The sequence below is a fragment of the Podarcis cretensis genome (genome assembly GCF_951804945.1).
Source record: "Podarcis cretensis genome assembly, chromosome: 18".
NCBI classification, from domain to species: domain Eukaryota; kingdom Metazoa; phylum Chordata; class Lepidosauria; order Squamata; family Lacertidae; genus Podarcis; species Podarcis cretensis.
In genome coordinates, this window is record NC_137188.1 from 6,509,646 (window position 1) to 6,523,020 (window position 13,375).

General features: G+C 49.1%; 1 protein-coding gene across 1 annotated transcript; it reads left to right on the forward strand.

The window, feature by feature from the left end:
- The first annotated feature begins 84 nt into the window (after positions 1-84).
- Positions 85-4,267, forward strand: LOC307207024 (potassium voltage-gated channel subfamily V member 2-like). The gene is made up of 2 exons (XM_079960672.1): positions 85-1,454; positions 3,631-4,267. The coding sequence occupies exons 1-2, from the start codon at positions 204-206 to the stop codon at positions 4,159-4,161; spliced, it is 1,782 nt and encodes a 593-aa protein (XP_079816798.1). The 5' UTR covers positions 85-203; the 3' UTR covers positions 4,162-4,267.
- The last annotated feature ends 9,108 nt before the right edge of the window (positions 4,268-13,375 follow it).

Genomic DNA, 13,375 nt, shown 5'->3' on the forward strand with positions numbered 1-13,375 from the left:
AGATACACCCAGCGTCTCTGTCGCAGAAGCAGCTGGGGGGTTGGAGAAGGCTCAGGGGGTTAAGCCAGACTGTGCACACACAGTAGCTGATAGGAGGCGTTTGACCCAAGCACTCATTGAATGGGAGCAGGACCAGGGAGCCCCGGAATTGGGCTTCTCCTAGCAGCCTGGAGACCGCAATCTGTAAGCACCACTCGACAGCCATGAGGAAGCCCATAAACAGGCGATCCAGCCTTTCGGCCAACTTGAAAATCGGCGACTACAAGAAATGCTGCCTGACTCCCGAAGAGGAGGAAGTCTACATCCCCTTCGCTCAGGAGAGGCTGGTCAAGCAATGGGGGTCGATGCACAACGTAGCAGACAGGGCCCAGGAACGCCAGAGCATCCCTCCCCGGAGGAACCGCTACTTCCTGAACCTCAACGTCGGCGGGAAATGCTTCCAGATCGCGTGCAAAGTGGCCGCCAGGTACCCCGTCACCAGGATCGGCCAGCTGGCCGTCGCCACCGACCCCATGAAGAAGCTGCAGCTCTGTGACGACTACTCGGTCCCGAGGAACGAATACTTCTTCGACCGAGACCCCCTCATCTTCCACTACGTCTTCCACTTCTACCGCAGTGGCGTCATGTGGATCATGCAGGAACTCTGCCCGGCCAACTTTGTGGAGGAAATCGAGTATTGGGGCGTCCACATGAAGTACGCCCAAAGGTGCTGCCGTATTCTCTTTGAGGAGAAGCAGGATGAGATGGCCGAATACCTGAAGGTCCAACGGGAGCTGGAAGCGGAGCTGGAGCCGCTGGAGAGCGAGGTGAACTTTGAGGGCATGTTCCTGGGCACGTTCCGGAAGGCCATCTGGAACCTGGTGGAGAACCCGTTCTCCTCCATCCCTGCCAAGATCATCGCCATCATGTCCAGCGTCTGCGTGCTGGTCTCCATCGTGGGTATGACGCTCAGCACGGTGGAGGAGATGCAACACAAGACCAGCAAGAAGTGCATGGAGCGCGTGGAGACCGTCTGCGCCATCTTCTTCACCCTCGAGTACCTGATGAGACTCATCTCCGCCTCCTCTTGCCAGCAGTTCCTGCGGGCGGCCTTCAGCGCCATCGACCTGGTCTCCATCCTCCCTTTCTACATCCAGCTCCTCTTCGAGAACCTGGGCGAGGGAGACACGGAATACCACGAGGAGTTGCACAAGATGCGCAGCGTCGGGAAGCTGGGGAAGGTCCTCAAGCTCATTAAGCTCATGCGCATCTTCCGCATTCTCAAGCTGGCGCGCCACTCCACGGGCCTGCGGGCTTTCGGCTTCACCATCCGCCAGTGCTACCAGCAGGTCTGCTGCCTCCTCCTCTTTATCGCCATGGGCGTCTTCACCTTCTCGGCGCTGATGCACTCCGTGGAGCATGACGTCCCCGGCACCAATTTCACCAGCATTCCCAGCGCCTGGTGGTGGGCAGCGGTGAGTACAGTGCCTCTGGTTACCCGCTCCACGGGTGGGGGAACCTCCATTTTTGCGGGGGGTTCCGATTTGGCCGTTTCCCCCAAACTACGCCCCGCTGCCAATCACTGGGTGGCGTCAGCTGATGGGGGAAACGGGGTCTAACCCTGCTGGGTGCTGCTTCAAAGATAGCCCCATGTAGAGCGCATTGCAGTAGTCCAAGCGGGAGATAACTAGAGTATGCGCCACTCTGGCAAGACAGTCCACAGGCAGGTAGGGTCTTAGCCTGTGTACCAGATGGAGCTGGTAGACAGCCGCCCTGGACACAGAATTAACCTGCGCCTCCATGGACAAAATGATTCCCAGGCTGCGCACCTGGTCCTTCAGGGGCACAGTTACCCCATTCAGGACCAGGGAATCCCCCACACCTGCCCGCCCCCTGTCCCCCAAAAATAGTACTTCTGTCTTGTCAGGATTCAACCTCAATCTATTAGCCGCCATCCATCCTCCAACCGCCTCCAGGAACTCACACAGGACCTTCACTGCTTCTGATTTAAAGGAGAGGCTAAAGGTCCCCGCCTCCCCCCCCCCCCCAGCCATCAGTCTCCTCCTCTCCAGGGTTTCCCCCCCCCAAGCAATCAGAGACTGTGCCTGCGTACCTGTCTTTGCTCCTCTCACTTCATCCCTCTGCTGGTTCTGGGACACAAAGGAGGAGGGAGAGAGACCTGTGTCTTTTCACCAGGTTGACTCATCTCTACTTCTTGGCCTCCCTCCTCCCCTGCTTCAGCTTCTGCCTCTGATTTTGCACTTATCTCTGTCACAGACTCTTCCAGCTCACTAAGCCCTGTTGCCCCTTCAGCTTCCAAAGCTTCTCACAGTCTTCTGTGACCACGCATTGCTGTCTTACCCCCACTCCCCGGGCTCTGAAACTTCTTCCCTTGCTGGGTCCCAGCTGGTTCCTCCCAGCATTCCTCTGCATCCTACCAGTCCCTGACACCCTAAGCCTGTGGGTCACCTTGGACATGGGTCAGTCAGGTGATGGATGAGTAGCTCTTGCCCACCCGTCACAGCTCCCCCTGCTCCTGATTTAATCGTGTGGAATCGGACCATTAGCCCACCCAGCCTTGCCCCGGGCACGGGCAATGCATGCTATGCCCCTGCCTCCTGCAGACCACAGCGATCTGCTTGGTGCTTAAGGAATGCTGAGCAAAAAATGGCTAGGGATGCAGGTGGCGCTGTGGTCTAAACCACTGAGCCTGTTGGGCTTGCCAATCAGAAGATCAGCAGTTTGACTCCACAAACAGGGTGAGCTCCCATTGCTCTGTCCCAGCTTCTGCCAACCTAGCAGTTCGAAAGCACACCAGTGCAAGTAGATAAATAGGTACCACTGCGCGGCGGGAAGATAAATGGCGTTTCTGTGCGCTCTGGTTTCCATCACAGTGTCCCGTTGTGCCAGAAGCGGTTTAGTCATGCCAGCCACATGACCCGGACAGCTATCTGTGGACAATTGCTGGCTCCCTTGGCCTGAAAGCCAGATGGGCGCCACAACCCCAGGGGTCCTTTACCTTTATCTAGTGGTGTGGGCATAAAAAGGCTTAGCTCACTGGGTGCTTAGGGCACGAGATGGCAGGGAACAAGCCAAGCTGATTAGGGTGCATTGTCTCATAGAATTGCAGGCTTGGAACGGATCCCCAAGGGTAAAGGTAAAGGGACCCCTGACCATTAGGTCCAGTCGCGAACGACTCTGGGGTTGGGGCGCTCATCTCGCTTTACTGGCCGAGGGAGCTGGCGTACAGCTTCTGGGTCCTGTGGCCAGCAGGACTAAGCCGCTTCTGGCAAACCAGAGTAGCGCATGGAAACACCATTTACCTTCCCGCCGGAGCGGTACCTATTTATCTACTTGCACTTTGACGTGCTTTCGAACTGCTAGGTTGGCAGGAGCAGGGACCGAGCAACGGGAGCTCACCCCGTCATTGCGGGGATTCGAACCGCCGACCTTCTGATTGGCAAGTCCTAGGCGCTGTGGTTTAACCGACAGCACCACCTGCGTCCCCAAGGGTACCATCTCGCAGTGCAGAAATCTGGGGACTTTTCTGGCATGCTCTCGATGAGCCAGAAGGCAGGCAGGCATCTTCACTGCTTGCAAACGAGGCCCAATCCTGTTTCGGTTCTGTGTCATTCTCTTCCTCCTCTCTAGGTCAGCCTCTCTACGGTGGGCTATGGGGACACCGTTCCGGACACATTTCTGGGGCGCATGGTGGCCTTTGGCTGCATCTCCTTTGGCATCATCTTGAACGGGATGCCCATCTCCATCCTCTACAACAAGTTCTCCGACTACTACGCCAAGCTGAAGTCCCATGAGAACGAGACCACCCTGTCGCTCAAGCTCTCGCGGAAACTCAACCTCAGGGCCAGAGCCTGGAGGAAGTTCAACGAGTGCTGCTGCGCTGAGTACATCATCCCTGGCCAGCAAGCTTCGCATCAGGCCCATGCCCGCCACGGGTACCATCCCGTCCATCAGGGGCACCCCGTCACCCGCCAGCCGGGGCACCCTCACCCCCAAATGCTCCATTCTCCCATCCACTGCTCAGACCACCTCGCTCCCCAACCGCAGCCTCACCATGCCCACCCAGAGGCTCTCAACACCCACCTCGCTCCGCCGTCGGGGCGGCCCACCCCTCAGCCATCGCCGCGGCCGCCCTCTCAAGCCAGGCGAGGGAGCCAGTAGAAGAAGCAGGCGGAGAGAGGGTTTTGTGGTCTTTTTAGGAGGGTATGCTCCGTTTGCAAAGGGCCACATTTATTTATTATTATTAGAGCCAGTGTGGTGTAGTGGTTAAGAGCGGTGGACTCGTAATCTGGTGAACAGGGTTCGATTCCCTGCTCCTCCACCTGCACCTGCTGGGTGCCCTTGGGCCAGTCACACTTCTCTGAAGTCTCTCAGCCCCACTCACCTCACAGAGTGTTTGTTGTGGGGGAGGAAGGGAAAGGAGAATGTTAGCCGCTTTGAGACTCCTTAGGGTAGTGATAAAGCGGGATATCAAATCCAAACTCTTCTTCTTATATTTTGAGTTTATATACTGCCCTATACCCGGAGGTCTCAGAGCGGTTCACAGAATAGATCACAACATATGCCATCAGAATAAAAACAAAAACCCAATAACACAAATAATTCAAAATTATTGGGAAAAGATTTACTGTATACTGAATTTTTAAAAATGTTTTAATATTTTGCTAAAAACCCAGAAGCATTATTGCTGGGGTTATTAACAACGTAAGTTTCCAATAAAGAGAGAAATTTGTTTCTGTATGCTACAGCGGCCGGCCGCGTATTATCAGTGCAAAAATGGAAAACAGATAAAGTGCCAGCGAAGAAGACTGGCATATTAAACAGTTAGAATATGCAGAGTTCGCAGGGATGCCCTCTAGAATAAGAAACCAAAATGATGAAAGATATAAAGAGGACTGGGTGCTATTTATAGAATATATGGGAAAGTATTATAAGCAAACAATTTACCTAGCAGGATGGTAAAATTTTCAGCAGGGTAAGAAATAAATAAAGTATATAAAAGCGGTTGCGATAGACGGGGTGAACTAAGAAAACACGAGGAAGAAAGGGGTTCAAAAGAAGCAAGAATACTCATCGCAAAGTATTGGAAAATACAAGATTTACCCACCCGGGAAGAATGGCAGCTGAAGCTGATGGACTATATGGAACTGGCTGAGATGACTGGCAGAATCCGAGACTAAGGAGAAGAGTTGGTGGAAGAAGAGTGGAAGAAATTTAAAGTTTATCTTCAGAAATATTGTAAAATTAAGGAATGTTAGAAAGATGTTGGGGGGGGGGGAATTATGTGGTTTTAGCAGAAAGGATATAAAGGATTAAGTAAAAATGAATTGGTGAAAGAGAGAAGGTAAAATTATAATATGTTAAGATAAATTATTAGGATAAAAACAAAGTTGGAAGGATTTGCTGGAATATTTAATTGAATTAGAATACAAAAATGGGAGGCGTGAGGAAGTCAAGGAAATAAGTGAATGTAAGTAAGTGAGTTAAAGGTTTGACTTGTTTTTTATTTCTTATTTCTTATTTTTCTTTTTTTTGATGATATGTATTTTTTTTTATCTTTTTTCTTCCTTGGTTTTTTTTTTTTCCTTTTTTTTCTGTAACCTTTAAAATCTTAATAAAAACTTATTTAAAAACAAAACAAAACAAAAGAACCATGGAAAGAGAGGACAGGAAGTCAATGGATGTTTTCTGATTTTTTTGTTTGTTAAATCTTTGAAAGGTTTTTCTTTGTTGCATCTTTTTTTATTTATGCTTTGTTGATGTGGAAGCTTATCAGAAAAGCAAACAAATCAGAAATTTAAAAATTAAAATGTGCAGTGCAGATGAGGGGCTTGCTTGCTTGTGGCCCTGGCTTTGCCTCTGCAATGAAATACACTCATGGTACCCGAAAATAATTCCTCCAAACTCATCAGCAGGCACCCATATGTTACGCATAATTCCATCACAAACAGTGAGGGAGCACGTACTAATTTTCCATATTATGTTGCCTGAGCCACTCTCACTTTTTTAGGTCCTTGGGGAGTAGAAGCTTAGATATAAAGCTGAGAGAGAGTATCGCAACAACTTAAGGTGGATATGTAAACGGGTCTGGAGAAGAGAGGTGTCTAGGGTGGGTTCTTAACTTTCTAAAAATAAAATCAAGGATGAAAGACCTTTCACTTGGCATGGGGTCTCTGCCAACAGGACTTAGAACGGACACAAGATGCTTATAGACAGCCACCCCCAAAAAAAGAGGCCACAGGAAATTTTGTGCATGGGTCGTCATCCAAAAAATCGCCAGCACGCCTTGTTCCGCTGAGGAAGTCAGCCATGGCGGTTGAACCACAGCAAAGTGGCTGGATGATAAAAGGAACTAAGGAGGAATGGTTTGTCTGTTGGCAGCCGGACCCAGAGACCTGTAGTTCATTGAAAAATGAATGGGCTGAGCTCAGGGCCAGATTTCGGTTTGATGTCGCCCTAAGCTACTGAAGGCAACGGGGCCCTTTATATGTTCAGCTGTCCTTTGTCAACAACAAATTCTCACTTTTTTGTGTGTTGAATATATGCTATATGGTAATTTGTGGGCCTAATAGGTATCTAAAGCCATTTGCACAAAAGAAAATATGTAATCTATCAAAGTAATTGTTGAACTGAAATACAATTAAGAAGCATAAAGGTAAAGGTACCCCAAGACTGTTAGGTCCAGTCGCGGACAACTCTGGGGTTGCGGCGCTCATCTCGCTTTACTGGCCAAGGGAGCTGGCGTTTGTCTGCAGACAGCTTCTGGGTCATGTGGCCAGCATGACTAAACTGCTTTTGGCAAAACCAGAGTGGTACCTATTTATCTACTTGCACTTTGACATGCTTTCGAACTGCTAGGTGGGTAGGAGCTGGGACAGAGCCATGGGAGCTCACCCCGTCGCGGGGATTCAAACCACCAACCTTCCGATCAGCAAGCCCTAGGCTCAGTGGTTTAGACCACAGCGCCACCCGCATCCCTTTTTTAAGAAGTATATTAATAGTGAAATACAATTAAGAAGTATATTAATAGTGAAATAATTATTAAGCTCTAACTTAAAATGCAGGAACGCGGGTGGCGCTGTGGGTTAAACCACAGAGCCTAGGGCTTGCTGATCAGAAGGTCGGTGGTTCGAATCCCCGTGACAGGGTGAGCTCCCATTGCTCAGTCCCTGCTCCTGCCACGTCAAAGTGCAAGTAGATAAATAGGTACCACTCCGGCGGGAAGGTAAACGGCGTTTCCGTGCGCTGCTCTGGTTCGCCAGAAGCGGCTTAGTCCTGCTGGCCACATGACCCGGAAGCTGTACGCCGGCTCCTTCAGCCAATAAAGCGAGATGAGCGCCGCAACCCCAGAGTAGGCCACGACTGGACCTAATGGTCAGGGGTCCCTTTACCTTTACCTTACAATTCGTGCTTTCGAACTGCTAGGTGGGCAGGAGCAGGGACTGAGCAACGGGAGCTCACTCCGTCACGGGGATTCGAACCGCTGACCTTCTGATTGGCAAGTCCTAGGCTCTTGTGGTTTAACCCACAGCGCCACCCGCGTCCCATGATGGGAATTGTAGTACACACACAAAAAGCTGGGGACTCAAGTTTGGGAAACCCTGGAGTTAAAATGTAAATAGTGGCATTTCACCCCTTGGGCAATGCTCTCTTGCAGGGGTCGTCCAGCCCCAAAACCCACATCTGACCCCCTTTCACCTAGTCACTTAATAGGCACATTGTTACTCCTGGAAATGGCACTTTTCCCGATACGCACAGTGCGACCTTAGACTCGCTGCTAAATGCAAACCAGCAAGGAACTCTGATCACCTTCTGCATCCCACAGAGCCACTGAAACAGACTAGAAAGTGATTGGTCTCGATAATACAAACATTTTGGAACTTTCGCAGCAGCAAGCTAAAGTCTGCATCGGCTGAAAGAGGGAGCAAGCTGGAGCAAGCATGCTAATCTAGGATTTAATGATTAAATGTCTCGACAGGTCAGGGTTTCTGAGCCGGAGAGCCTGACCACGATGAGGTTGCCAGGATCTTTTAATTCCCAGGTGAAGGAGAAGAATCGGGGGGGGGGGGGAGTCACATCCTCTGGGTTCAATTCCAGGATCTTTTATGTCTCTCTTAAAATTGTTCCTTTTCCCTCCTTTCCCTCCCCTCTTCTTTTTAACTGTTTTCTGTTGCTGCTCCTGCCGTAAAGATTTATTCTAAATTAAGCTTGTATTGTTGTGTGACAAGTGTTTCATTTAAAGTTGTCATACGCCCAGAATCTTCCGGATATATCCAGAATACTGCAGTAGCGTCCTGGCGGAAATTGGTCAAATTTCTGGGAAAATCCAAACGTATGGCAGTCCCATGTTGGAGTGCCAAAGTGCAACAACTTTTCTGTCCGGATTCTCGCTGTTTGAAATATGGTAAACCTTATTGCACTGTTAGGGATGTGGGTGGTGCTGTGGGTTAAACCACAGAGTCTAGGACTTGCCGATTGGAAGGTCAGCGGTTCGAAACCCCGTGACGGGGTGAGCACTTGTTGCTCGGTCCCAGCTCCTGCCAACCTAGCAGTTCGAAAGCACCTCAAAGTGCAAGTAGATAAATAGGTACCACTCCGGCGGGAAGGTAAACGGCGTTTCCGTGCGCTGCTCTGGTTCGCCAGAAGCGGCTTAGTCATGCTGGCCACATGACCCAGAAGCTGTATGCCGGCTCCCTTGGCCAATAAAGTGAGATGAGGGCCGCAACCCCAGAGTTGGCCACGACTGGACCTAATGGTCAGGGGTCCCTTTACCTTTACCTTTATTGCACTGTTGGCTGGGACTCTGTGCCCACCAGAACCACTTATTGCTGGTGAATTCTGCAGTGTAGTCTTGTCACAAGAACACTGCACTTTTTTCTGCTTCAGTTTGTTCTGCGAAGCTTCCCCAGTACTGTCTTTGAGGGGCTATAGTCCAAGAGTGGAATAAGAAGCCAGAACATTGGGTCCCTCCAGATTTCCTTTTCCCCCCTGCATCCATGGCAATTTCTGCTCATGATGCTATCCCATTTTCAACTATTTATAGCGCCTGCAAAATCTTTGCTTCATTTGCAATCTGTGCATATACAGAAACTTCTTGCTAAAGAAGAAAGAATCATTGTGTGTGGGTGGAGCAAGATTGACAGCACTGCTTATCTGCCTGCGTTATTATATATTTTATTTTATTTAAAATATTTTTACACTGCCCCTACAAAGCAGTTTACAAAGACAACATCAACCCTGCTTTGGCTATATTTAAGATGCTTAGAGCAATGCTACCTAAAGCAGGTCTACTCAGAAAGCAATCCCATTTAATTCAATGGTTTCAAGTAAGCAAGCAAGCATGGAGTTGATCCTCTTCAGGAGAATGTTTCCCAAAACAATACACTTGAAATGATTGCAGCTGCGCTTACATGGGAGTAAGCCCTGCTGAACCCAGAGGGACTTACTTCCGAGTAGACATGCCTGGGGTTGTGTTGTAAAAATCTTCTTCAGCTCTCCTGTGGCTGCTATGGGTGCTTTTCTTAACGGAAAGTTTTTGGAATGAATTCTTTTAATGGTATAATGTGTTCATTTTTTAAAATGTGTCGCTAGCTGCTTGGAGACCTATGGGTAATAAGTTACTAAAATAATAATAATAATAATAAAGCCCCGTAATATTTTTTAAGTGGAAATCCCACAAATGTTCTGGTTTGATTTCTGTCCAGCTTTCATTGCACTGAAAGCCCCTCTGAGCAGCAGTAATATGATAGCCTAAATGGGAAACATCACAAAAGAGGTGATACAGAAAGCCATCTTCTAATATCTAGGTAAAGGTAAAGGGACCCCTGACCATTAGGTCCAGTCGTGACCGACTCTGGGGTTGCGGCGCTCATCTCACTTTATTGGCCGAGGGAGCAGCTTCTGGGTCATGTGGACAGCAGGACTAAGCCACTTCTGGCGAACCAGAGCAGCGCATGGAAACACCGTTTACCTTCCCGCTGGAGTGGTACCTATTTATCTACTTGCACTTTGAGGTGCTTTTGAACTGCTAGGTTGGCAGGAGCAGGGACTGAGCAACAGGAGCTCACCCCGTCGCGGGGATTCGAACCGCCGACCTTCCGATCGGCAAGTCCTAGACTCTGTGGTTTAACCCACAGCGCCACCCGCGTCCCTCTTCTAATATCTAAAGAGCTTCTAATATCTAAAAGACTTTTGCGTGAAAGATGGGGGCAAGCTTGTTCTCTTGTGCTGCAGAGGACCAGACCCAAAGCAATGGGTTCAAATTGCAAGAAAGGAGATTCCACAGAACTTTCTGGCCATTCTCAGAAGGTGGCGGCCAGGGTTTCTTTAGCTGTGGTTCCTGCATTGCAGGGGGACTAAAAAATGAGAGGCACAAATACAAGATGGTTGACACCTGGCTTGAGAGCAGTACATGTGAAAAGGATCTAGGAGTCTTGGTTGACCACAAACTTGACATGAGCCAAGAGTGTGACGCGGCAGCTAAAAAAGCCAATGCAATTCTGGGCTGCATCAATAGGAGTATAGCATCTAGATCAAGGGAAGTAATAGTGCCACTGTATTCTGCTCTGGTCAGACCTCACCTGGAGTACTGTGTCCAGTTCTGGGCACCACAGTTCAAGAAGGACACTGACAAACTGGAACGTGTCCAGAGGAGGGCAACCAAAATGGTCAAAGGCCTGGAAACGATGCCTTATGAGGAACGGCTAAGGGAGCTGGGCATGTTTAGCCTGGAGAAGAGGAGGTTAAGGGGTGATATGATAGCCATGTTCAAATATATAAAAGGATGTCACATAGAGGAGGGAGAAAGGTTGTTTTCTGCTGCTCCAGAGAAGCGGACACGGAGCAATGGCTCCAAACTACAAGAAAGAAGATTCTACCTAAACATTAGGAAGAACTTCCTGACAGTAAGAGCTGTTCGACAGTGGAATTTGCTGCCAAGGAGTGTGGTGGAGTCTCCTTCTTTGGAGGTCTTTAAGCAGAGGCTTGACAACCATATGTCAGGAGTGCTCTGATGGTGTTTCCTGCTTGGCAGGGGGTTGGACTCGATGGCCCTTGTGGTCTCTTCCAACTCTATGATTCTATGATTCTAGATGACCTGGGGTGACCCCACCCAACTTTACAGTTCTATGTTTCTAGTATTTTTTGGTTTGTTGCACTGTTTGAATTTATTTAAGTGAGCAAATAGGGCTCACCGAAAGGGCTGGGCTGACCATAAATCAGTCACGGGACACCATCTGTTGAAATGCCAATACACTACCCCTCAGTTTAGGGACGCGGGTGGCGCTGTGGGTTAAACCACAGAGCCTAGGACTTGCTGAACAGAAGGTCGGCAGTTCAAATCCCCACGACGGGGTGAGCTCCCGTTGCTCGGTCCCTGCTCCTGCCAACCTAGCAGTTCGAAAGCACCAAGTGCAAGTAGATAAATAGGTACCACTCCAGCGGGAAGGTAAACGGCGTTTCCGTGCGCTGTTCTGGTTCGCCAGAAGCGGCTTAGTCAAACTGTACGCCAGCTCCCTCGGCCAATAAATCGAGATGAGCGCCGCAACCCCAGTCGGTCACGACTGGACCTAATGGTCAGGGGTCCCTTTACCTTTACCTTACCCCTCAGTTTGGATTTAGATCTTAATTTACCTTTGCAGTTTCACAAAACTTGGTGAATCACCTTCTCGCCTGTCTCAACCCCCACTTAAGACAAGAATACTATTTAGGGAAGAAGAAAAAGTCTGGTTTGGTCTTTAATAGGAAAACAGTACCACATGAAACACAGCACACGCCAAAATAATAATGAAAGCCATAACAAATATTTTACAAATATTTACAAGTGTCTCTGTACAGGGAACATCCAGTATTTGTATCCAACTAAATCCTACTCAGAGTAGGCCCTCAGAAAACGATGGTCTCTCCTCCATCGGTTGTCAACAAGCAGAGGTTGGCTAGCCATCAGCCAAGGATTCTTTAGCAGAGATTCCCGTGTGTCGGGGTCAGACTAGATGACCACGGGACCCTTCCAGCTCTATGATTCTAGACCCAGACCCATCTGGGTGTGACTCATTTAATTCCATTGGCTTCAGCTGGTCTACTCTTTTGAGTCTGACGTAGCTGAAAACAACAACATCTGTACATACACACACACAAACATATATATTTATATATTAACACTTTGGATATTTACAGTATAGTACATTCTGTATTGAGAAGATCCTTTGGCCTGAGACCACGTTTTCCAACTAACTTCTTTTTGCTTTATACCCACCCACTCCTTCCTTGCTTTCCCTCACCTCTCCCAAAAAAAGGAAATTCCATTCAATGGCAGGTTTATGAATACACAACCCTCAATTCCAGAATGCTGGCTTTCCCTACAAGCCTGGGAGAATGGAGGTTGCATGCAGGGGTTGGCAACGGGGCGAAATCAGGCCTGGAGAACAGGCGTTTCTAATGGGGCCACCAATGGTGAGACACCGCCCATGCTGAGCAACATGAGGGATGTGATACATAAGGAGCAGTCAAGTACGACATTCCTTGTTTTCCTAGAGTGGCCGTGCAGGGGAATGTTTGGTCCAGCCAGTCAAGAACTTCCTGTTTCCTCCTGGCTGGGACATACTTCCTTTGCATGTGACTAGAGGTGGGCGTGGCTTTACCTGCCCAGGTAACAAAAGGGCAAGGCACACCCCCTCTCTTTGATTCCTCCTTTTCCATCTTCCTTTCCTCGTGAGAACTCCAGTGACTGCCAGCATTAAACCCCAATGGGGTAGATCCACATGTACGTAACTAAGTCTGCCTTCAGGGATCCAACTGTGAACTGAGGATGCGAGTAAACTTCTTTTGTATACTTTACACAAGATTGTGGCGCGTTTATTCTTTTAAGAGGGATATAAGGGAACTTACCAGGAACCTAATATAATGGATGCTCAGGTTGTGAACGTGATCCGTGCGGGATGCACATTCACAACCCGCAGCGTTCGCAACCCGTGTCTGCACATCTGTGCATGCACGGTTTGCGATTTGGCAATTCAGCGCATGCACAAAACACGATTTAGCGCTTCTGCGCATACGCAGCTGCCAAAAGCCGGAAGTAACCCGTTCCAGTACTTTCGGGTTTCGGCAGTCCGTAATCTGAAAAAACGCAGTCTGAAGTGTCTGTAACCCGAGGTATGAGTGTATTGAGAGGCTTAAACAAGCCTGCAACCAGCTATCCACTGTGCATTTAAAAGGCGAATGTAAAACTCTGCTAGAGCGCAAAATATGGTCTGAAGCTCAGCATCGGAAAAAACTAAGATCATGGCCACTGGTCCCATCACCTCCTGACAAACAGAAGGGGAAGAAATGGAGGCAGTGAGAGATTTTACTTTCTTGGGCTCCATCATCACTGCAGATT

Bases quoted from the DNA above. Each gene is read 5' to 3' on its own strand.
- LOC307207024 (XM_079960672.1), top strand. From the start codon at position 204: ATGAGGAAGCCCATAAACAGGCGATCCAGCCTTTCGGCCAACTTGAAA. The intron at 1,455-3,630 runs GTGAGTACAGTG...CCTCCTCTCTAG, and splicing joins GCGCCTGGTGGTGGGCAGCG to GTCAGCCTCTCTACGGTGGG.